The 23962-nt window shown below is 45.1% G+C and overlaps 1 protein-coding gene, 1 long non-coding RNA gene and 1 pseudogene across 3 annotated transcripts in view; 2 read left to right on the top strand and 1 right to left on the bottom strand.

The window, feature by feature from the left end:
* Positions 1 to 540: 540 nt before the first annotated feature.
* Positions 541 to 2364, top strand: LOC110135955 (uncharacterized). The gene is made up of 2 exons (XR_011483313.1): positions 541 to 994; positions 1371 to 2364. It is a non-coding gene; the product is annotated as an uncharacterized lncRNA (long non-coding RNA).
* Positions 2365 to 5754: 3390 nt separating this feature from the next.
* On the top strand, positions 5755 to 13006 carry LOC139030874 (cyclin-dependent kinase 2 pseudogene; annotated as a pseudogene).
* A 5064-nt stretch (positions 13007 to 18070) lies between these two features.
* The window catches only part of PPM1H (protein phosphatase, Mg2+/Mn2+ dependent 1H), a 288609-nt gene continuing 282717 nt past the window's right edge, over positions 18071 to 23962 (bottom strand). The window contains exon 10 of one of the 2 annotated variants that reach the window (XM_070454666.1): positions 18071 to 18443. In XM_070454666.1, coding sequence (XP_070310767.1) covers positions 18296 to 18443 — 148 coding nt within the window. In that variant the 3' untranslated portion in view covers positions 18071 to 18295. The remainder of the gene's footprint in view (positions 18444 to 23962) is intronic. The other variant, XM_070454668.1, reaches the window with a different exon arrangement.

Genomic DNA, 23962 nt, shown 5'->3' with positions numbered 1-23962 from the left:
ATCAGAAATGCACAAAGCCTGCCCGGCCAATCGTTCTCCTCCGAGCGTTTGCCATCTCCTCTGCGGTCAGATAAATCACTTTAAAGCTATTACACCAATGACCATAAATTAGGGGGCCTGGCGGTCCGTCCTCCCGAGGACAAGGCAGGCTAAGATGATTCCAGCGCGGGGGCGGGGAGGCGGCGCGGTACCTGCGGTTACAGCATCCCCGGGCCTCCCCGAGGACCGGCGTCTGGACTGCGCCCAGCTGCGGCCACGGCGCTTCTCGGAGATGGTGCGATCACCCAGGTGCGGGGGCTCCATCTGCGCCGCTCTGCCAGACTATTTACAGCCAAGGTTCGGCCGGTGATTGCTGGCATGGAAAACTCATTTCTCAGCCCGGAGTTTTATTTACGCTCTTATTAAGGAGCCTTCACTCACGTCGGAATGGCAGCGAGTGGCTGCGGCGGGCTTTGGCCCCGGGCCAGGCAGCCGATCTGGGGCGGGGGAGCCGCCTTCGCCGGCGACCTTCCGCCCAGAGCGCGCGGTGGGCGCGGGGACAAAGGCGCCAGAAACCGGGCCGCGAGAACCTCGGTGCCTCAGCACCCTGGAAAAGTTCGGTGGCTTTGTGGCTGGACTTCCCTTTGCAGGGTTAGCCGGTTCCCCGCCCCCTTTCCTACCACTCTCTTGGCAGACATGGGACGTGCAGGAGAGTTATGTGCTTTATTAACTCCATCCAAACCCCTCGGTCAAGATTCCGCCCGCCCCCAGGCCCCCTTCCACCCGCTCGGGCCTCCCCTGCCGGGCGTCGCCCACGCATCCCGCGGGGTTGGACTGGCAGGGACTCCTCCCGCGAGGGAAGCTTCCTGGCCGTTCTTTCCGTTGGCGCCGCCTGAAACCCCGAGGAGGCCGCGCGTGTGCATGTGCGCCTGCAGATCCTGAAGACCCGCCAGCAGCCTGGCACATCTGGGGCTGCCGACCATGCATATTCATGCCAGAGAGCAGGAAAACCCAGGTCAGCTGCCGGGAAACAATGAACTGTGCTCTTAAAGGCTGACCGAGGCGAGAATTCAGTAAAATGACGGCCCGACTCTCAGTCCTGTGCAAAGCCTAACACTTGAGGCAGTTTTTTTTCCTCCCTAAAATAGCAGAGGGAAGGGAGCAGTGTTTTTTGTTTGTTTTTTGGGGGGTTCGGTTTCCAGGAGTTCCCCTTAGCTATAGAAAGGGTGATTTCTACTCCCTTCCTCAGGGTTCTCAACCTCTGGAAGAATGGCTAATAGCTCTGTCTTCCTCTCTCCTGCACACGGTTCCTCTGATTTTGACACTTTCTCCTTCTCTTCCCCTAATCCTCCTCCCACATGATAGCATCGCTCTTACCCCTTTCTTCCCAGAAAAGAGTGGTGCTTCCTCTGCCCTCCTGGCGCTCATCTCCGTCATTGCCCTGAGGACGTCTCCTTTCCCCGTTCCTGGTGGTAGGGCGCTGGGAGGCGGACATCAGACTAGGCTGCCCCACGGCCTCCCCGCCTCGGCCCTGCAGTCCAGCCAGGGGCACTTTTCTGGGCTGAACTGTGTTCCTCCCAGTCCACTCGTTCAAAGGCCCAGCCCCACACCACCTCCGAATGTGACTGTATTTCCAGACTCCACCTTCAAAGAGGTAATTCAGATACAATGAGGTCGATCGATAGGACTCGCGTCCTTATAGGAGGACCTTTGGACAGGGATGCATACACACGGGCGAAAGACTGAGAGGACAGCAATAAGGCCCAGCCAGACCGAGGGGGGAGAGGCCTCAGGAGAAGCCAGACTTGCCCACACCGTGATTGTGGACTTGAAGCCTCCAGAACTGGGAGAGTAACGTTCTGCTGCTCAAGCCCCCGGGCCTGTGGTGTTTGGTTAGGGCGGCCCTAGCAGGCTGAGATGGGCACGAAGGAGGCCTGTCTGGAACGTTCCTGTGGCCCTCCGTCCTCCAGGACTTGGAAACTGCCCGGGATGGCTTTGGCCCGGCACAGTTTTGTTATGTTCCACGTGATCTTTTTGTTTCTTTTTTTAATAAGAAATTACCAACTAGTGACATTTCTCTGTTGGTAGAGTGTTATTCATGCCCCTACTGTCTAATTTTCAGTTTTGTACTGTGTAGGTTTTACAGAAAAATTATAGGACAGTCGTTTGAATTTCAGAGGAACAGCAAATAATTTTTTGATTATGTTCCAAATGTTGCATGGGACATGCTTGTATTTTTAAAAATTCTTTTTATCTGAAATTCAGACTTACGTAGATGTCTTATACTTTGTGAAATCGGCCAAAGCTCGTTCTGGTGTGTGTGTGTGTGTGTGTGTGTGTGTGTGTGTGTGTGTGTGTGTGTGTGTGTGTGTGTGTGTGTGTGTTCTGGTGTGTGTGTGTGTGTTTCTGGTGTGTGTGTGTGTGTGTGTGTGTGTGTGTGTTTCTGGTGTGTGTGTGTGTGTGTGTGTTTCTGGTGTGTGTGTGTGTGTGTGTGTGTGTGTGTCCTTAATGTCTTTACCCAGTGGTTCTCACATTAGAATCACTGGAGAACATTTCAGAAATACTGATGGCTGGGTCCCTCCCTGGAGGGATTCAGATTTAATTGGTTTAAGAATTTTTTTAAAGCTCCCCGGTGACTTCAGTGTGCAGACAGGTACTAAGATCCCTGCAGGAAGAGATGGGTATTAACTAATTAAATGTTCATGGCTCCCATGTTGTTGGATTTGGGTTCCCTTAAGCTGAAATTCTTTGGGTTTTGTTCTGCTAAAAATGTCATCTTAGCACTCTGACTGCTAAGCCCAGAGGCAGAGGTCAAGTAGATCTTTGAAAACTGCCCTGTTAGCACGGGAAACGGTTTTCTTACTTCAGGTCAACTGAGCCCATAAAGAGAGAGAGACGTCCAGAGCCGCAATATCGATCCCACTGCAGTGACTCTCCACTCTGACACTTCAGGTTCTGTAATAAATAGTGCAGCTGGGCACCATGGTAAAAGATCCACCTTTCACTGTTAGTTTTATTACAGGTCTGTGCTCAAGAATGTACAATGTTTTAAGCACACTTCTTGTCCAAGAGGAATTTGAACAGAATTTTGTTCAGTTCTTGCAGACCCTGGGTGTCTCTTCTTCAGCTGTTAATTGTCAAGCATGGACAGCTGAAGCTTACCTGCTGCTCACGTGTTACCGAACAATTTATAGGAAGTTCAGGACCGCGGCTGATACCCTTGGGGTAGCACACACCATTTACTCTGCTTGGGTCAGGGCCTTATGTTTGACTCTGGTACTCCGTTTCATCCTGAAAGTAAATCTGGCCAATGTAAACCTTCATAATAAGTGCTAAGGAGATGCTGGCATGGAGCTCCAGCTGAATAAGAGTCTCACTGGAGAGGGATATGAGATCCTGTGGCAGAAGTATATTTTATAGAAGATGATATGGGTGGGTGTGATGATACTGACTATTAGTACAAAGTTCAAAGCTTAAGACTGGAGATCAGTGTGAAAGGGCTTTGTTAAAAATGCTGTCTAACATGTATGTAGGTGACGGAGGGACGGAGGTTTTGTAACCGCTGCTTCTCCTCTGATGAGAGGTTCCAGAAGATTGTTGGAGCGGGAGGAAGCTGAGTGTCAAGTTGGATTTGGATTTGAGATTCCGGGTTTGGTGCTGCTTGGCTCTGGGTCCTGGGGCAACTACGTAGCCTACCTGGACCTCTGGTTCCTCATCTGGAGAAGCGCTTCTAGAATGGTAGAATAATGACCTGAGAATCCATTACTCCATATAAGCAAAGAGAATACCGGTAAAAGTTGCCCCAGATCACCTTCTTCAGAACTCTGGAGACTCACCAGAGGATTGCAACAATCCAGGGAGCGTTTATTTGGTAACAACAGCCAATCATAATAGGAGCAAGGTGGCAACTCAGCTGAACCAGTTTGTGTGCGCTCTCTCTGCATCTGTGGTAGCCCTGAGCAACAACAGCCTTGTGACTACAGTATCTCTGAGGTCCAGCAGGCCAGCAGATTGCGTGTGTAGCTCCCCCAAAATCCCCAGCCCCGGAGGATAGTCACTATTTGAATCTCACTCTCTGGAAAGGCCTGCATTCTCAGGGCTTAACTTTACCTGTCAATCAGCAACATCACAGCTATCTAAGGCAGTCATACCCGTTGAGTTAACAAGAAGCTGACCAAAATACTGAAAAAGGGAAAAAGCTAGTGAAGATGTCCATAGAGGGCTTTGAAAAGCCATAGCATATTATTGAAGACATGAGAGTTTTTGCACATGTGCAGGGCAGCGTGCAAACGCAGGAAAGACCTAACTGACGTTAAAGCCTAGCAGGCCCTTCTGTCCATGAGATTTTCCAGGCAAGAGTACTGGAGTGGGTGGCCATTTCCTTCTCCGGCAGATCTTCTGATTCAGGGATGGAACTGTATCTCCATTAGCAGACAGATTCTTTACCCCTAAGCCACCTGGGAAGTCCACTGCAATGAATATTTGCATCTATTTGCATTATGTTTTGAGGCATACAGTACTAATCATGTTAGCCCTGATAGTGGTCCTAAGTAGGAAAACAGGCACAGTTAATTTTCCTTCAGGTTCTATTGTCCACTGGTACGTTGGCCAGATGTCCCCTGACTTAATGTTTAGAGAGCAGAATTTTTTTTTTCCACCTAGGACAGAGAGATCAGAAATTTCACTGTTCTCCAGAATATTCTTTTTTTTTCTCACTGACCAAACTCAAAAGGGAGGTAATATCTAATTCAGAACTACTAAGACTACTATTTTCAGCTCCACAGTTCTTTAATCAGGGAGCTTCAAGAGTGTGAAATGACTTGTTTTGGGACATTTTGCCGCTGCAACTTCACTTTCTTCCTACCCTTATGTCAACAGTTTCCCTACCCCACTCCCACCTCCCAGCAGTGCCTTCTGAATAAGCTAATCTGCTTTTATTGTGTGTGACTAGATTCATTAATTAAAATTTTAAACAAGGGTAAAAGAGAAAGCTCGTATGTGTATGCCCCTTTCAGAAGAGTGCCATCCACCAGATCTTCATTCACACTTTGCAGAGACCTGTCCACAGTCCCGCCGGACCCGCAAACTGATCAGACCTTGTCCTTGCAAGGCAGTCAAGGTACACCCTGGCTCCGTCTCATGCTCAGTCACATGAAGACAGATTAATTGGAATCAGTAAACCAGAGGAGGTTAGGTGACTGGAAAATCTCATCAGAAGTGAAAGATACGAGGCCAAAAACGTAGGGAAATGTACTAAGAGAGCAGCAGTCTTTTCAGGGCTCTAATGACAGAAAAAGCAATTAAAAGGCAGACAGATTGCTCAGATACATAATTTATTCTTTGGCCTGTCGTTTAATTAAAGGAAAAAAAGTAGGATGGCAACAAATTTGAAGTATTTTGTAGATAGGGATTTTTAAATGAGGATGAGAATTTTTTTTTATTTTCATATATGTAATTTAAAAATTTTTTCTCCAAATGTAAGCTAACACTCTTAAGCAACAGTCTTGGGAGCCAAAGAACGATTTGACTCTCCCAAAGGTCATGAATGGTACAGCATGAGATAGGCTTGTCACGAGTAAGGACTTAAAGACCTTTGTGTCCCTGTTCTTCACTCAGAGCCCCAACAGTCATAATTTTCCTAGTTTACTAATGATCATTATAAGCTGCACAAAGAAGCAAAAGCAAGGTGTGGTGAACTCTTGCCATGATGTCATCATAGCCATCAGTTAGAGTCTCTGCATTATTTTTATTTGTTTTTATTTCTTAGGTACAAAATGCTAAATAGGAGGTGAGTTCTTCCACCTTCAGGTAATTCCCCCCCCACCCCTTTTATTCCACAAACAGGTTTTGTCTGTTGGTTTATTGTTTTTTTTTCCCTTTTCACAGTAAAATCGTGAGCATTTAAAAGCAAAAAAAGTCAAAAACAAAGAGGAGAGGATAGCGCTACGATATGTATGTATGTCAGACGATAAAGGATTACAGTCACACGTGCTGACTGCCGGGCAGCTCGGGGTCTGCAGGAACCTCATCTGACAGCTGTCTGTGCCCGGGGCCCACTGTGGGCGGCGGTGGAGCCTCTGCCTTACGGCTGTGAGTTTGCTTTCCCCGTTTCATTCACTCGCCAGGTTCCAAGAGGAGGATTATTTCCCACGTTGCACATATACTTTCTTAATGCCATTTTCTTTTTTAGTTCATAATTTTAACCACTGTATCCCAAATCCTCCATAGCCAGGTTATCTGTACTTCGTTTCAGGTGTCAGTTGCCGTATCATAAAACACCCAAATCTTAGCAGCTTGACGCCACAACCATTTTATTATTTGTTCATGTTTCTCTGCATCAGAAGTTTGGGCAGGGCTCAGTGCGGATGGCTCCTCTCTGCTCTGTGGTGCCTGTGACCTCAGCTGGAATGGCTTAAAAGCTGAGAGCTGGCTGGGCCTCTCTCTTATAGTATCACCTGGAGTGATTCAAGCGGGGTTTCAGAATCAAAGATGGGCTCACTCCCAATTTCGGAGCACTTAGGTTCTCCCCCTGGTGGCCTCATCACTCAGTAATTTAGTCTGACATTTGCAGGGCGGCTGGTTTCCAAGAGTGAAAGCAGGTGCTACAGACTCTAGAGACATAGGCTTGGAATTCTCAGAATGTCATTTCTGCATTCTATTAATCAATGCAAGTCACAAGCCAGACCAGTTCACCGGATGGGTACACAAACACTGCATCTTGATGAGAAAACGAGCATTTGCGCACTGACATAGAAGGCATACTTGGCAGCCAGCTTTGGAGACAATCTACTGCAGCTTTCCAAGAGGGAAACTGATATGCTAAGCACCACTCATGAGAGAACGCTAAGACGCCTCCATCTTCCACAGAGAAAAATCTAAAGGTATCTAATCCAAAGATGGACTCTCTTCATGAGTTTCTACTGCTGAGAGGAGGAGGTGCCATAAGCATTAGGGTAAAAGTAAAGGTGAAAAGAGCTGGGTAGATGTTGTAATAGAATCATTTTTAATATAAGCATTTCTTATCTAGTCAGCTTTTCTGAACTAGGCTTTAGATGATCAATAGTCTGCTTTTCAGCTATGGATCAGTACTCAGATTATTTTTAACTTTGTGTCAGTATTCTCTAAGTTACTTACTGGACTGTAGAACTAAGCAGAATTAGCATTTTTTGATGTCTTATCCCACCTGTTAAGGTAACTTTTCTCTATAGTATGTTACATTTTACTAACAGTTTGTAATTACTTAAAATGCTTAAATGGCAGAGGGGAGTCTTGAGTCTTGTCTTCAGCAAGGATATTAGTCACTAGCCCTCTCAAAAATACTTCTTTGGATTAAAGGGTCAATTCAACAAGGAGATATAACATTTGTAAATGTTTATGCACATAATATAGCAGCACCTAAATGTACAAAGCAAATATTAACATACCTAAGGAGAGAAACAGACAGCAGCAGTATGATAACAGTAGGGGATTTTAATAACCCATTTTTGATCAATAGAAATCACTCAGGCAGAAAATCAAACAAATGCCTTAAATGACAAATTAGACAAGATGGACTTAACAGAAATAAAGCATTCCACCAACAGCAACACAAAATGCATTTTTTTCCCAGTGTGCATGGAACATTCTCTAGGATAGATCATGTTTTAGGCCACAAAACAGTCTTAACAAATTTAAGAAGACTGAAATCATATCAGCCATATTTTTTCACCATGGTGCTATGAAAGTAGAAATCAATTACAAGATTAAAATCAGAAAATTCACAAATATGTGGCAATTAAACAAGCTACCAAACAAATCAATAGGTCAACAGAGAAATCATAAAAACCTTGAGACAAGTGAAAATGGAAATAAAATGTACAAAAACCTATGGGATGAAGTAAAAGCAGTTCTAAGAAGAAAGGTTGTAGTGACAGGTGTATACTTCATGAAACAAGAAAATCTCAAATAAACAACCTAACTATATCTCAAGGAATTAAAAAGAACAAACAAAGGTTAATAAAAAGAAGGAAATAACAAAGATCAGAGCAGAAACAAATGAGATAGAGTCTAAGAAGACAATAGAAAATACCAGTGAAACCAGGAGATGGCCTTTGGTTGACAAATCTTTAGTGAGACTTACCAAGAGAAAAAGAGAAAGGACTGAAAGAAATTAAAGAGGAGACATTACAACTGATGCCACAGAAATACAAACATTCATGAAACTACTGTGAACAACTGTATGCCAACAACCTGAACAACCTAGAAGAAATAGCTACATTCCTGGAAATGTACCATATTCTAAGACAGAATCACGAGGAATAGGAAGTCTGAACAGACCAATTGTTAGTAAGGCGACTGAATCAGTAAAACCTTCCAAAAAATGAAAGTTTCAAGTGGCTTCATTGGTGAATTCTAACCAACTTTCAAAGATGAATAAATACTATACCAAAATCATATTAGGACATCACAAGGAAAGAAAATTACAGGGCAATATCCCTGGTAACCATAGATGCAGAAATCCTCAACAAAATATTAGTAAACCAAATTCAACCATATATTAAAAGGATCATACATCATGATCAAGTGGGATTTATTCCAAGGCTGCAGGGATGGTTTAACATATTCAAAACAAGGTGATGCACCACAATAGCAAAATGAAAAATAAAAATTATATTATCATCTCAATAGATACAGAAAAATTATGTGACAAATTTCTAATATTCATTTATGATAAAAAACTCAACAACATGAGTATGGAGGGAATTCACCTGAACATAATAGAGACCATATATAGAGTCCGTAACTAACATCACACTCAGAGATGAAAAGCTGAAAACTTTTCCTTTAAGATTAGAAACAAGATGAGGATGCTCACTGTTGTCCCTTTTATTAAACACAGTATTAGAAGGCAAGAGAAAGAAAAGGCATCCAAATTAGAAAGAAGTAAAACTGTCACTATTTGCAAATGACATGACAGTATATGTTAAAAAAAAAACAACCTAAAGACTTCCTAAAAAACAAATTCAGTAAAGTTGCAAGATACAATATTAGTAAACTGAAATCTGTTCCATTTCTACACACTAATAACAAATTATCAGAAAGAGAAATTAAAAGTCCCATTTACAATTACATCAAAGAGAATAAAATTTCTAAAAATATATTTAACCAAGCAGGTGAAAGACTTATACACTGAAAATTATAAGACATTGATGAAAGAAATTTAAGACATAAATAAATGGAAAGATATACTGTGTTGATGGACTGAAAGAATTAATATTGCTAAAATGTCCGTACTAGCTAAAGCACCTACAGATTCAATGCAATCTCTGTTCAAATTCCAATGGCATTTTGCACAGAAATAGGACCAACAGTCCTAAAATTTATATGGAAGCATAAATACCCTACATAGGCAAAGTAATATTGAGAAAGAAGAACAAAGCTATAAGTATCATGTATCCTGATAAAACTATAACATTGCATGATTACAAACACACAGCCCAGTAGAACAGCATAGAGATAGAAATAAACAGAAATAAACTTGTGCATATAGGGTCAGTTACATAACAGAGAAGCCAAGAATACACATTGGGGAAAGGACACTCTCTTCAACAAATGATACGTTGAAAACTGGACAACCATATGCCAAAGAATGAAACCAAGTGACTACTTACACTACAAACAAACACTTGAACGTAAGACCTGAAACCACAAGGCTCCTAGAAGAAAACACAGGTGGTAAGCTCCTTGACATTAGTCATGACAAACATGTTTTGGATTTGGCACCCGGGGAAAAATAAACAAGAGTGACTGTACATCAAACACTTCTACACAGCAAAGGGAACCATCAACAAAATGAAAAAGTGCTGAATGGGACATTCATCTGATAAGTGGTTAATATCCAAAATACATAAAGAACTCACACAGCTTAAAATAAAAAAAAAAAAGACAGTAAATCTGAATATACATTTTTCTGAAGGCGACTACATACACATGGCCAACAGATGTCAAGAGGCTCAACATCACTCGTCATCAGGGAAATGCCAATCAAAACCATGAGATATCTCCTCACACCTCTCAGAAAGGCTATTATCCAAAAGACCTTAATAAATGTTGGCAAGGATATGGAGAAAAAAGTTGTTGGGAACGTAAATTGATGGCGCCACTATGGCAAACAATATGGAAGGTCCTCAGAAAATTAAATAGAACTACCATTAAAATCCTGAAAGGAGGGAACTGGCGGGGAGGAGGGGCGGAAGTCGCAATATTGTTTCAAGTTGGATGAATTGACAAGAGTGAGAGGTACTCTATGTTCCATCCCGACCTCGGCTGGGCCCTGTTTCCCCTCCTCGCTCCCAAGAGCTGGGTGCCTTTTTCTGCAGGGTTCTCCAGGGCCGGGCTGACCCGACTTGCTAGGCTTCATGGAGAACTTCCAAAAAGTGGAAAAGATCAGAGAGGACACGTACAGAGTTGTGTACAAAGCCAAAAACAAGTTGACGGGAGAAGCGGTGGCGCTTAAAAAAATCCGCCTGGACACTGAGACAGAGGGTGTGTGTACCCAGTACTGCTCAAGGAGCTTCATCACCCCAATATTGTCCGACTGCTGGATGTCCTTCACACAGAAAACAAACTCTACCTGGTTTTTGAGTTTCTGCACCAGGATCTCAATTCATGGACGCCTCTGTGCTCATTGGCATTCCTCTTCCCCTCATAAAGAGCTACTTGTTCCAGCTGCGCCAGGGCCTAGCTTTCTGCCACTCTTATCGGGTCCTGCACCAAACCTCCAACCTCAGAATCTGCTTATCAACGCAGATGGGTCCATCAAGCTAGCAGACTTGGGACTAGCCAGAGCTTTTGGGGTCCCTGTTCGTACTTACACTGATGAGGTGGTGACTGTGGTAATGAGCACTGGAAATCCTTCTGGGCTGCAAAGACTACTCCACAACCGTGGACATCTGCAGCCTCGGTTGCATCTTTGCTGAGATGGTGACCCGCCAGGCCCTGTTCCCCGGAGATTCTGAGATTGACCAACTCTACAGGACCTTTTGGACCCTGGAGAGCCCAGATGAGGTGGTTTGGCCAGGAGTTACTTCTATGCTGGATTATAAGCTAAGTTTCCCCAAGTGGGCCAGGCAAGATTTTAGCAATGTGGTGCCAGATGAAGATGGATGGAGCTTGTTACCACAAATGCTGCACTATGACCCTAACAAGCGGATTTCAGCCAGGGCAGCTCTGGCTCACCCTTTCTTCCAGGATGTGACCAAGCCAGTGCCTCACCTTCGACCCTGATCACCTTCTCAAGCCTCTCCTCCAGCTCAAGAGGGATCTGGCTCGGCCCTGGGCTCTCAGCTCACCGATCTTGTCTGGCTGCCTTAGCACTCACCTGCCCCTCTTAACCAGTCCACTCTGGAGTGATGGAGTGGAGGGAATAGGTGAAATTGAAAGGACACTTCAGTATTAGATACACTTAAGTCAGCCTCCTATCACTTCATGGGAAATAGATGGGGAAACAGTGGAAACAGTGTCAGACCTTATTTTTGGGGCTCCAAAATCACTGCAGATGGTGACTGCAGCCATGAAATTAAAAGACACTTACTCCTTGGAAGGAAAGTTATGACCAACTTAGATAGCATATTAAAAAGCAGAGACATTTCTTTGCCAACAAAGGTCTGTCTAGTCAAGGCTATGGTTTTTCCAGTGGTCATGTATGGATGTGAGAGTTGGACTGTGAAGAAAGCTGAGTGCTGAAGAATTGATGCTTTTGAACTGTGGTGTTGGAGAAGACTGTTGAGAGTCCCTTGGACTGCAAGGAGATCCAACCAGTCCATCCTAAAGGAGATCAGTCCTGGGTGTTCATTGGAAGGACTGATGTTGAAGCTGAACCTCCAATACTTCGGCCACCTCATGCGAAGAGCTGACTCATTGGAAAAGACCCTGATGCTGGGAGGGATTGGGGGCAGGAGAAGGGGACGACAGAGGATGAGATGGTTGGATGGCATCACTGACTCGATGGACATGAGTTTGAGTAAACTCCGGGAGTTGGTGATGGACAGGAAGGCCTGGCGTGCTGCAATTCATGGGGTCACAAAGAGTTGGACATGACTGAGCAACTGAACTGAACTGAAGTCGGCCTTCACTAGCCTCTCTTCCCTCCTCTTAGTCATTGCTTAAGAGGGCTGGGGTTTTGTTTTTAAGACAAAATAAAAAGACTTTCTCCTCCGTCCACATAGGGCTTGCCATCCCAGTCTCTGAAAGCCCCACTATTATCATTCTCTGTATCTGGGATGATAGAGACCCCAAGTCTCCAGAGCCACTGTGTAAGGCCCACTGATAGCAGTGGGGGCTAAGTTGGAACCTCTGAAAACCAAGCAAAACTAAAACGTTGTGGAGGGGCCTGTTTTAAAGAATTAGGTTTTTAAAAATAGATCCAACCAGTTTACACCCTAATTGTAGTGTTTCATCTCGCTTAACATCTGGGAGACTTAAGACTGCCAGTCTCTGCAGTCCTGGTGGGGCTGCAGTATGATGGCTCCTAGGCTTCCTGCCTGTCCCTCCTCTGGGCAAGGTGTGTCTAGGAGGCTCTGGGACAGGGACTGTGCTTCACCCTTGACCTTATGAGGCAAGTGAAAGGTGTTTGAATTTTTTTCTTCTTTTTAAGATTCTTAAGGTGCTAGGTCCCATATTCCTTTGAAGGCCACCCCGTAAGAGTAAAAGTTAAGGTTGAGACATCATTTTGAGAATTCTGACACTCAGGGCAGTCACTGAGTGGGGACATTGGGGAAAAAATATTTCTTTAAGATAAGGATGAACAATTATATTTATATTTCAGGTTATAGTAGTTTTTCAAGTGGGAATGGGTGGGGATTGTTGCCATGTGCACCTTGGGGTTTGTAATGCAGATATGCTGTTCTTTTTTAAAAAATTTTTGTTCTTTTTATGATTTTCTCTCTCTTCTCCCACCTTCTGTCCTTGAGTGTTCTTGCTGTTCACATTATTTGTAATTTAGTTTGTAACTGATTAAAAAAAAGTTCCTAGTTTAAAAGAAAAAAAATCCTGAAAGATGATGCTATTAAAGTGCTGCACTCAGTATGCCAGCAGATTTGGAAAACTCAGCAGTGGCCACAGGACTGGGAAAGGTCAGTTTTCATTCCAATCCCAAAGAAAGGAAAAGCCAGGGAATGTTCAAACTGCTGCATAATTGTGCTGATCACAAGGAAAAAAAAGTTTGTAATCCTATATAGTAATAGATGGGCTTCCCTGGTAGCTCAGCTGGTAAAGAATCCGCCTGCAATGCAGGAGACCCTGGTTTGATTCCTGGGTCAGGAAGATCCCCTGGAGAAGGGATAGGCTGCCCACTCCAGCATTCTTGGGCTCCCCTGGTGGCTCAGATGGTAAAGAATCCGCCTACAATGTGGGAGACCTGGTTTGGATCCCTGGGTTGGGAAGATCCCCTGGAGGAGGGCACGACAGGCCACTCCAGTGTTCTTGCCTGGAGAGTCCCCATGGACAGAGGAGCCTGGCAGGCCACAGTCCACATCAAATCAGTAAGTTACACACCTGAAACTAATACAGTGTAGCACGTCAGTCATATCTCACGCTGAAAAAAAGAAAGAATTACCTGTTCGGAGTAGTTCTTGGGAACAGTGTCCACGGTAGTTTTAGAGGCACCATGAAATGTATAGTCTTGACTGCCGATTTCCTGTGAAGACCTACAGTGTTGGCATCCATTCCCATCTGATTTTCTTTTGAGTCTATTCCCAGTCGACGATTCCCCATGAGGCCATGACCCTCTCATCTCATTCCATTACCTGATATGAAGAAACTTCTTAGTGAATTGAAAGAAGTGACACACAGAAGTTTTGCTAAAGGTATCCTATATACATATATATATATAATATTTTATTTTAAAACGGCATTGAGCATATACATTTCTTTAGCTTTTTCCAGGGAACATTGCACCTAAGTTTCAAAACACACAAAATAGATCCCCTTTACTAAACAGGTTTCATTTTTGGGTTACAAAAGTCAAGGTTTCACAATCACAAAGCAGAAAGGTTACACGGTGCCGAAACCATTTTCAGGCAAATTCTTCTTATTTCTCTGTACGTAGGGTATTTTCTTGGAAACCCAGACCGTGATACATTCCTTACAAATGATCTCCACTGGGGGCCTCCCTGGGTTTCCAGAAGAAACAAAGAGAATGGAGGCAAAGTAGGAATCAAAGAGTAACCTCAGGACTCCCCAAACACAAAATACTAAGGAAAATTGGAGGACACGAGATTCTCCTTCAAGTACATCACAGTAGAAAACATCACATTTACAGCCTCATTTGGTCTCTGTCTACCTGGTCGCTACAGAAACAAAACTTCATCTAAGACGCCAAGGCAAAAATTAAAGCTATTTACACAAATCACATCATGGGTTAGAAAGAGCAGCACTTCCCTGGTCTGGCACTCAGATCACAAAGGGTCACCGTGGTGCTTACAGAAGAGGCAAGTGGGGCTGCTCATGTAGTGTCCTTTGAAAAATCCCAGTGTACACACACAAGCCACATCACCCACACAGGACCGAAGTGTGCTGGGGCGGGGGTGGTCTAGGGAGTGCAGGCTGTGGCCTGTTTCTGCAGTTCAAAGTCCTCAAAAATCCAGATTCCTAAGTAAAATTCTGTCAGTTGGCCAGATAGTCTTTCACTGTCATCTTAGATCTGCTACCTTCTAGAGTCAACCTGGTGGGTTTTTTGCATAGACAGTGACTCACTGCTTTTTTCCATGTGTCCCAGTAGCATGAACTTACCGAAAATAGAATCTCATTAAAGCTTAACATGTTCAGTCTGAAAACTGGAGCTGCCGGGTCACTTAAGGGAAGGTAAGATCCTCAGACGGTGGTGGAAAGAAAACCACTGACCTTTGAAATAAAGTTGATTGGCAGATGAGCGAGGAGGTTAGACCAGACTCGTAAAGATGTGGGAGTTTTTTTTTTTTTTTCCCCCGAGTGTTTCCACATTAGTGCTCTTGGTAAACTGAAAACCCTGCCGGAATGGCCAACATCTGAGGCCAGCTCTGGATCTGGGACTCTCATCTCTGTCCACCAGTATCTACTGACAGCTGTGATTCTTTCCAAGGAGTAAATGAACACTGAGAAGAATTGGAAAAAAAAAAAAAAGCACAGCTGACTTCATGCAGCCCCAAGTTACAGAGTAAACTGCTAGGGATTAAAAAAATTTAAATACCCCCAATTCCCCAAAGCTGTAAACAGTGGAAAAGAACAAATCCCCACTCTGGGGGCTTTGTCCTGATGGAGGATTACTTGGCCTCGCCCAGTTTCCACTTCTCTGTTCCCTCCCTAAGAAGAGCGTTTAGGCAGGCACAGCCACAGGGGAACATGCCCTCCGGTCTTAAGGCTGCTCACACTGCTCTGATTTCAGGTGTAGGGAGAACACGGCTTTCGTTGTTGCCGGACAAAACACCAGTGTGGATGGAGTGTGAGCTGGTGGTCTTTAAGGAAGAGTGTCACCAAATGTTCAAAAGAGCAGAGGCCAGCCCAACAAGGGATTCAGAACTGAGACAGCCTTTCATGAAAACAAGTGGCCACCTCACCCCCCAACCCCCCAGACAGCCATAAAGACGACTGGGAAATCAAAGGCTTTTCATTAAGCAAGACTTCCTCTGAGGCCACCAGGGCAAGCAAACAGGATTGATACACAAGATAGGCAAGATAAGAGAACCATGTATAAATATGTTCTGCGGAATTTGGTGTTGCCTTTTGACCTTTCCAGGAATGCTCCAAGGGCCAACTGATGTGTAGACACAGTTAGTATTCAGGGATGGGATGATCCAGAGCCTGGGTGAAAAAAAATAAGGCTGAAATGGAGGAAGCTCAACTCACAGAGCACCCGTGCTGGGCAGACCTGCAACAGGCATTAACAGTCATGTGTTCCCCACATCTGGTTGATCTCTTGTGGTTTCCCTCCCATCCCCAAACAGACATATGCCGTCAGCTTGCTACCAAAATCCTTCCACCCAAGGGGAGCTTATAAAGAGAATTCCTAGATACCTTTCTAACCAAATCTGATGGGACTAAATGCTCACGACTCTAAAATTAGGATAAATTGAACAAGGAGGTTCCAGAGATTTTTGCCCAGACATGCCTTGGCAGGACACGAAATGGAGAGTGGAGTGGAACATTGTCATGACATCTGTATGACAATGCACATCCAAACTCTGACTCTAGTGCCTTGAATAAAATAGCAGCCCAGGAAATAAACGAAGGGCAATGGGAACATCGGGAAGAGGTGACAGCTTCCCAAAGAAGGTGGCTCAGAGTCCTCCATGGAAAACTTTCTCAAGTTTCTGAATTTGTACATGGTTTTGAGAGTCAGCGCAGCAACAGAAAGTGGCCCACTCTGCTGCGGGCTGCCTGCACATTTCCCGAGAGCAGCACATTGGGTACCACAGACCTCTCCCCATAGAGCTGTCCCTGGAAGGGGGATGGAAGCCATGAGATGAAGATGACTCCTGACAAAGGTGCAGTTGGTCCAGTTCTTCCCAGGCAAGGTTTTGGCAAACACTAGGTGGGTAAATTCCCACACTTCACCCACAAGACCAGGCATTGTTTCCTGGCTGCGGGATGAACAAATTTCTAAGTAGGAAGGCTCCAGGCCATTCCTCAGAGAATATTTACATTCTAGGAATGTAAATGCAGGTGATTATCCCAGAGGAAAGTTATCTTTCCCTTTGGGGAAACTTTATCTTCTATCTTGGGGAAGGGATTGGAACACACAGGAAGTGGAACTGACTCTCCAGCCTTCTGGGGGAAATCACAGCAAGAAAAGAAATGACTTTTTTTCTTTAATGGTGGGGGTGGTGGGGGTGGGGGGGAAGCATGTTTTTATCACAAAAAGTAGCCAAGATGGTGATGCTACCACAGGAGGTCTATGGTCTGCAGGAAGAAGACTTGGTGACTGGACCCTGCTCTACAAGGTCTTGCCATACCGAGAAGCCATAAGAGAGAGAAGTGATTCCTAGAACTGCTTTGTGAGTCCTCCCGGCAGAGAAGCAGCAGGTGGATCTGATCCATCCAATGCTGCTCTTGTGAGGAACGCCTAGAGGTGGCGGGAGAGGTCTCGGTACCTGGGGGGCTGGGATGCTTCCATGGAGAAGGAACAGGGCACATAGCCTGACAAGGACCAGTCAACCTGATTCAAATGCACTTTTATTACATGGCCGTTCTGAGTGGGTCTTGCCCAAATCTGATGGTGATGGTGACGCTAATAAGACTGCTGCTCTTGATCCTTAACACATTATTTGGCGTGGGCTTGGGGCCAGCCCCCACTAGGTGGAGGAGTGATGCTCGAGGTGTGGTGAGCTGATCGATACAAGGAACGTCTACACCACTCGATTCAACACTGCTTCGTGTGTATCCTTATGGCACAGCGGGTGGGGGGAGGGCCAACCAACCCAGAAACGAACACCCAGGCTCTCAGAGAGAAACTGGAAACCATACCAGGGGGACCTGTGAAGACGAGAGAGGAACCACTGGTCCAAAGAAACACTCATATTTTCATGAAAGCACATTGATTTGGTGAGAAAAACCAACTCAGGAACAAACTGTTACATAACAGAGATTGAACTGTGTGAGCCAGGGCACAGCTCCAGATGGCTGCCTGGGCGGCGTGGGCTACAGGATGTGGGGACGGTCCGAGCCAGACTTGGACACACAGATTCCGCGGCAGGGGCCTGGAAAGTCCCAGGTCTGTGCTATGGAAGGGAAACAATTAAGATTCAAGGAATATCAGAAAAACATCCCTGCCGCACCCCACCATTACTGAAAAAGAAGAGAGAGACAAAGACACACAGATAGTGTTCCCTGAAAGATATCTCAGGCTTAGAGAAGATGGGCACGTCTATCTTCTGAGGCGTGGTCCCCAGCACTCCAGCGCAGCACTGTTAACCCGTAGAGAGGTTGGCAGCTGGGCGGGCTGAAGAGTCTTCTGCCAGTGACCACCCGAAAGTGGCTGCCCCAGCTACTGCAGATAAAATAAATATGACGTAGGTGCCCCCGAGATGGGCCATGGCCACCTAGGAGGCCTACGAAAGGAACCAAGAGAAACGCAACACTCAGTAGCAGCCTTTATGTTTTGCTCTTTCGTGTATCCAGACCTGTTTCTAAAGAGGAAACTGAAACCCAGGGCTCAGCCAGAGGCCTTTCAGCAGCAAGCTCCCCACCTGGGCTGGGAAGGGTGGCATCACTTGGAACTGTGCTGGGGCACTGCCCAGCCCAGCCCTGCCCAGAGGCGTCCCAGCGTTCATCCCTCCTGTCCTTCCAAAACCCTGGGCTGTTTTCACGACAGTTTGTTTCCATGTATTAAAGGAATGACGTATACAGAAATGTCGTCTCCTGAGCCCAGCCGGTCGTTGGATATCCGCCATCCTCTATCCTTCAGGACACCGCGGGCTCGCATCACCAGGTCCTGGGCTGCCAGCGTGTACCTGTGCAGGGAGAAGCATGATGACACGGTCAGTGTGACATCAGGCAGAGCTGGCATTCGGGAGAGGCTGGGAAGGAGCCATTACTACAGACGGTGCAGACAAGTTTCCCTGGGTCGGGAAGATCCCCTGGAGGAAGGCGTGGCAGCCCATCCCAGTATGCTTGCCTACAGAATCCCATGGACAGGGGAGCCTACTGGACTACAGTCCATAGGATCACAAAGAATCAGACATGACTGAAGTGACTTACACACGCACAGTGGTAAAGAATCTGCCTGCAATGCAGAAGAGGTGGGCTTGATCCCCAGGCCAGGAAGATCCTTTGGATAAGGAAATGGCAACCCACTCCAGTATTCTTGCCTGGGAGATCCTGTGGCCTGGTGAGCTGCAGTTCGTGGGGTCACAAAAGAGCGGGGCATGGCTTAGTGACTAGACAGCAGCAAAGAGCCCAGGCCATCTTCTCCACAAACGCGGGGCGCCTACTGTGAGATTGCTGACGAGGTGGTGGGGGGACACACAATAAATAACCCACACTGTTCTGCCGCCCGGTTCTCGTGAGGATTTTGATGTCCGTCCCGGTTTAGAGCTGGTGTACCTTTAACACTGATCTGCTCAGGCTCAGAGCTCTCTATGGCCGTCTCCAGCTACAGAAGCACATGGGAAAAACAGGTTTTGTTTCCAGTGTGTTTATTTTTAGAGCCACATTGCTTTTAGGCCAAAGGATGGTCATTTTCCATTTCTGGTAGGGCCAATCTCCTTTTTAATTTGTTTTTAAAAAGCAAGTTGATTTAAAGAAAAATAACACTAGCACAAGTAAGAAGGACCCTAGCAAAAGTGGGCAGGTTTTATTGGTACCTGATAGAGAAACCTTGGTGTGGGCCATCTGTCTCATCCACCTTCATCAGTATGCCAGTCTGCAGTTCACCATTAAGTTCAGCGCGGGATCCCCAAGAATTTGAAAATAAGATTGCTCACTGAGATTTAACCATAAACTAAAACAAGAATAATGCCTACGATAAATGGATGAAAAGTATTAAAATCTAGAGAAAGACTGATGTGGGAGGTGATTTGGGTGTATGTAGCCTGGATTAGCCTTAAGGCCTAAAACAAAGAGGAAAAAAACATTGGCAGGTGTCTGTCCAAATACCAACTGAGGTAGAGAGTCTTAGCCAACAGACTGCAAAGAAATTTAGTTCACTGGTAGGGCCACAGTTAGTGAGGATGTGCCCAAAGAGCCTCTGCCACAGAGCACAGAGTTTACCTTTATTCTGATTTCATGTTCACTGTATAACCTTCTAACTGCGATCTGCCTCCCTGTGTAGGCATGGTGACAGAAGAAGAAGAAGCTTGACATGTGTACTTGAAGAACATCAGTCCTGTTTCTCCATTTAAACATACCTGGCATTTCGGAAGTTTGCAGATCAGTCATGAAAGCTTGGTTGAGGTGAGCACAGCCCTGATAATGAATCTGTTTTTTGTATGTTGATTAAACCAGTTTCTAAACTTGAGAAACTAAAAGCCAGACTCGGGTACATCACCAAGATGATAAACGTCCCTTTGTAAGGAAGGCCTCTTGGAAGCCAGCCTGCGGACCTTGAGTAGCAGGCCACCCTCATGTTACTATTGCCTTTCCCTGCTGAAATGTCGCTCAGCCTGGCCTTCAGAACAGTGAGTTATAGAATTCGGAACACCAGAAGCCTCCTGTATTTGTTCTGTTAAAAGCCCTTATACGTTAACCTGACTCACATTAGAAAAGACCAGCATCTAGTCCCATCATTACGTTACTTAAGAACAAAGCTTGTAGCAGATGATCTCAGGATAGTTAAGATTCCAGGCTACAGAACCTTTGAGACTCATTTACTCAGCCCAGGTAGTGGAGAGAAGTGTGGCACATACTACACGTGGCAGAGAGAGGCTATTTTTAAAAAAATATTAATACAAAATAAATGACTTTCCTCCTAGAGAATGGGTGGTAGGTGAGTGGGAGATATGCCCTCTTCTACTCATATTGTTAGAATGATTAATTTTGAGGTAGAAGACTCTTAAGTTATGCCTGAGGGCAGATGCCACCAGTAGGCCCTCTCTGGGGGTCCTCTTCCTGCTGAGATCAGAAAGTAAACAGAAAGGACTCCAACGAGGCCTTTGGCTAAAGAGCCTAATAAATGTCCCCCTATCCACATACTGCCACTCATACACTGTGTTCAGAGGCGCTCTCAGATGCTCACCCCAGGTTATTCTTGGTTTTATATTAAATTGTATGTCTGAATACAACCTCACAGGGAAAGGCTACCAGCAATATCAGGTGATGTTTATTATCCTGGTGATGGCCCAGGGTCTAGACCTTAGCCTTTCAAGTTTAGAAAGTTGGCCACCATCAAAAAGTCTACAAATAATAAATGCTGGAGAGGGTGTGGAAAAAGGGGAATCCTCCTACGTTGTGCTTGTGGGAAAGCAAACTGGGGTAGCCACTATGGAGAACAGTTCCTCAAAAAAATAAGAGGGCTACCATATGATCCAGCAATCCCACTCCTGGGCATATAGCAGAGAGGAAAACTCTAGTTTGAAAAAACACATGCATCCCAATGATCATAGCAGCACTCCTTACAATAGCCCAGGCATGGAAATAACCCAAGTGCCCATCAACAGATGAATGGATAAAGATGATGTATATATATTGATATATACAATAGACTACCACAGCAAAGAGTAAAATATTGCCTTTGTGGCAACATGGATGAACATAGGGAACAGCATTCTAAGTGAAGTCAGAGAAAGAAAAATATTAAATGACTTACATGTAGAATCTAAAATTATAAGTGAATCTATCTATAAAACAGACTCACAGACGTAGAAAACAAACTTACTAAAGGGAAAAGGGGTGAGGGGGTAAATCAGAAGTATCAGATTAACAGATATGCACTACTTTGTATAAAATAGATAAACAAGGAACTATATATATTAATATCTTAGAACAACCTATAATGGAATAGAGTCTGAAAAAATACATATGTATTTAAGACATATATGTATATATAAAGGAATCTAAGAAAGTAGATATATGTATAACTGAATCACTTTGCTGCAAACCTAAAACTAAAACTAATGCAATGTTGTAAGTCTTCTATACTTGAATAAAAAGCTAAAATCAAAACAGTGCCTACTTTGTTTCATTTAAGCCACATAAGAGTACCATCTATAGTTAAAGGCAAGAGACTATCCTGATGTTGCTATTGCTGGAGATTTGGGGTATTGGAAACAGGGTCAAAATTAGCTTTTGGTATTTTAAAAAGCAGCATTAGGTCACCTAGAAAAGATGGTTACCCAGGAACCCGGGGTAAAGGGTTCTAGAAAATTAAAGTTTTATTAGAGACTTTATTTATTAAAGACTCTAGAAAGTTAAAGTTTTATTCTTCAAGCTGCTTACTGCCCATGCTAAGAAAGCTTCCTTTGAGCCTGCATTTCTCTTCATCATTCATTGTCTTCCCTTAGGTGAAGTCTTGGTAGAGAGATCCATTTTTGCGTCCTCAATTTCTTCCCCTTTCCTTGCTTCATCTCTCACCAGTATGTCCAGTACCCTCCCAGCCTGGCCTCCGAAAATTCTCCTCCAGACTCATTCCCCTTGACCTTTTTTCAGCACAGATACTACACGTGTGACCATCTTCTTTGTCCTTCACACCTCATGCCTTTTCTTCTTGAATTCTTTTTTTCTGGGGTTGGGGTGAGGGTAGGTTGGCAGGGGGCTCCCACACCACCACATACTCCCAAGTTCTCCTGCTATGTCTGGGCTTCCATGACACGTGGCACAGCCCTTGGTAGATCCCAGAAGAGACTCTTCAGGAGGAGTCAATAAATGTCAACTCAGGTTCACTGCCAAGGTGGCACATCCCCATCTGCCATCCTCAGTTGTAATGCTGTCCCCAGTCTCTTAGGCAAGAAATCATACTCATTCCCTGTGCTACCTTCTTACCCTGATACTCGTCAATGAGAAAATCCACAAGGCACTGTAGGACTTCTAAATTTTGTATTATTTTAGTTGTACTTCACTATTGGTAGATCGCTAATTAAAACCTCACCTTTACTAAGATCAAATTAAGCCTACTAATTATAAGAACTGCTATTTTAAATTTATTTTTGCCATCATTCATTCACACATACAGAAATTTGCATCACCCACTGAACCACCAGGAAGCCCGGTAATATCTTTAAATTCACTAATTCAGGGAGGGGGGATCGGGATGGGGAACACATGTAAATCCATGGCTGATTCATGTCAATGTATGGCAAAAACCACTACAATATTGTCAAGTAATTAGTCTCCAACTAATAAAAATAAATGAAAAAAAAATTTCATTAATTCGTACTTTAGCAGCTTACTATTCAGTCTACTCACTGAGTTCCTTTATTTCAAATACCTGTTTTTCACCATTACAAATTTCCATTTGGTTCTTTTCCAAATCCACCTCTTCTTTACCTTATGGTTCTGTTTGTAAACGTTTAATGTTTCTCTCCACCTGCTCTATTAGGGTTTCTCTGGGGGTGGAGGGTGGGATAGAGGGAAGGCTCTGTTATCCTTTCTCATGCGACGTTTAAAGGTAAGATAGAAGCTTCTCTTCAGTAGGGCTGTCTACTGCATGCCCTAGGTGATCTCCAGTGATTTTAAAACATGCCTTTACTGGGGCACACTATGGGTTCCTCCAGTTCTAGAACACATTTTAGGTGAGTTTCTTGGCTTAGGATCCCCAGGCCCCAGGAGAGGTGTTGAGACTTAATCTCACTCTTTCTCCATGTAGAAGGCCTGCCCAGCACCTCCCCACAGAACCTCAGTTTCATCAGGTTCTTGCCGCCATCCATGTGCCGCAGGAAGGCTGTTTTTCCATTTGGGCGGGAAGCTTAGGGAGAACACCTCGGACTATTTATTCCAACACTGTGGCCAGGAGCCCAGCGTCCTCCACCCGACTTCTCTTTGCCAGGCCTGCCTAGTGAATGCAGCATCCCCCCTGTAAAAGAGCCGTCTGCGAGGGCAATCGAAGGGCACGCTGATCAGATGTCATTGGCAATAACTGGTCACTGCAGCTGCCCTCGAGAGTGGGGTTCCTTCATGCGCAGGAGACGCAGCACTGAAAGTCACAAATGGTGTTTAGGAAGAAATGAAGCCAGCTGCGGGGATCTTTCCCCTTAAGCTGATCAACTCAACACACCCCCAGGCACCGAGCTGTTAGGAAAAGGTTTTGTGCCCCAGCGGCAATATCAGCCCGGCCAGGGGATACTTCAGAGGTCACCAGCATCCTTCACGCACCATCTTGCCCCAGGCAGGAGCTCATTTGTAAGGTTGCTTTATCTCAAGGCTGGTGCTCGGGGGAGAAGAAGCATTTTCTCCGCAGGGAAGGGACGCTTCTCCTCTCCCCGATTTCATGTCCCTCCAGTCTCTACCTGCCACGGGCTGCCGGTTTGGTAACAGGGGGAGAAGGCGTCACAGGGCAGGAAGACAGGAGGGCTCTCCTGAGTCTGCTGCTGAGTCTGCG

The sequence above is a fragment of the Odocoileus virginianus genome, chromosome 24 (assembly GCF_023699985.2).
Source record: "Odocoileus virginianus isolate 20LAN1187 ecotype Illinois chromosome 24, Ovbor_1.2, whole genome shotgun sequence".
Taxonomy (NCBI): domain Eukaryota; kingdom Metazoa; phylum Chordata; class Mammalia; order Artiodactyla; family Cervidae; genus Odocoileus; species Odocoileus virginianus.
Note: the sequence above shows the minus strand (reverse complement) of the source record. Positions and strands in the feature narration are given on the sequence as shown.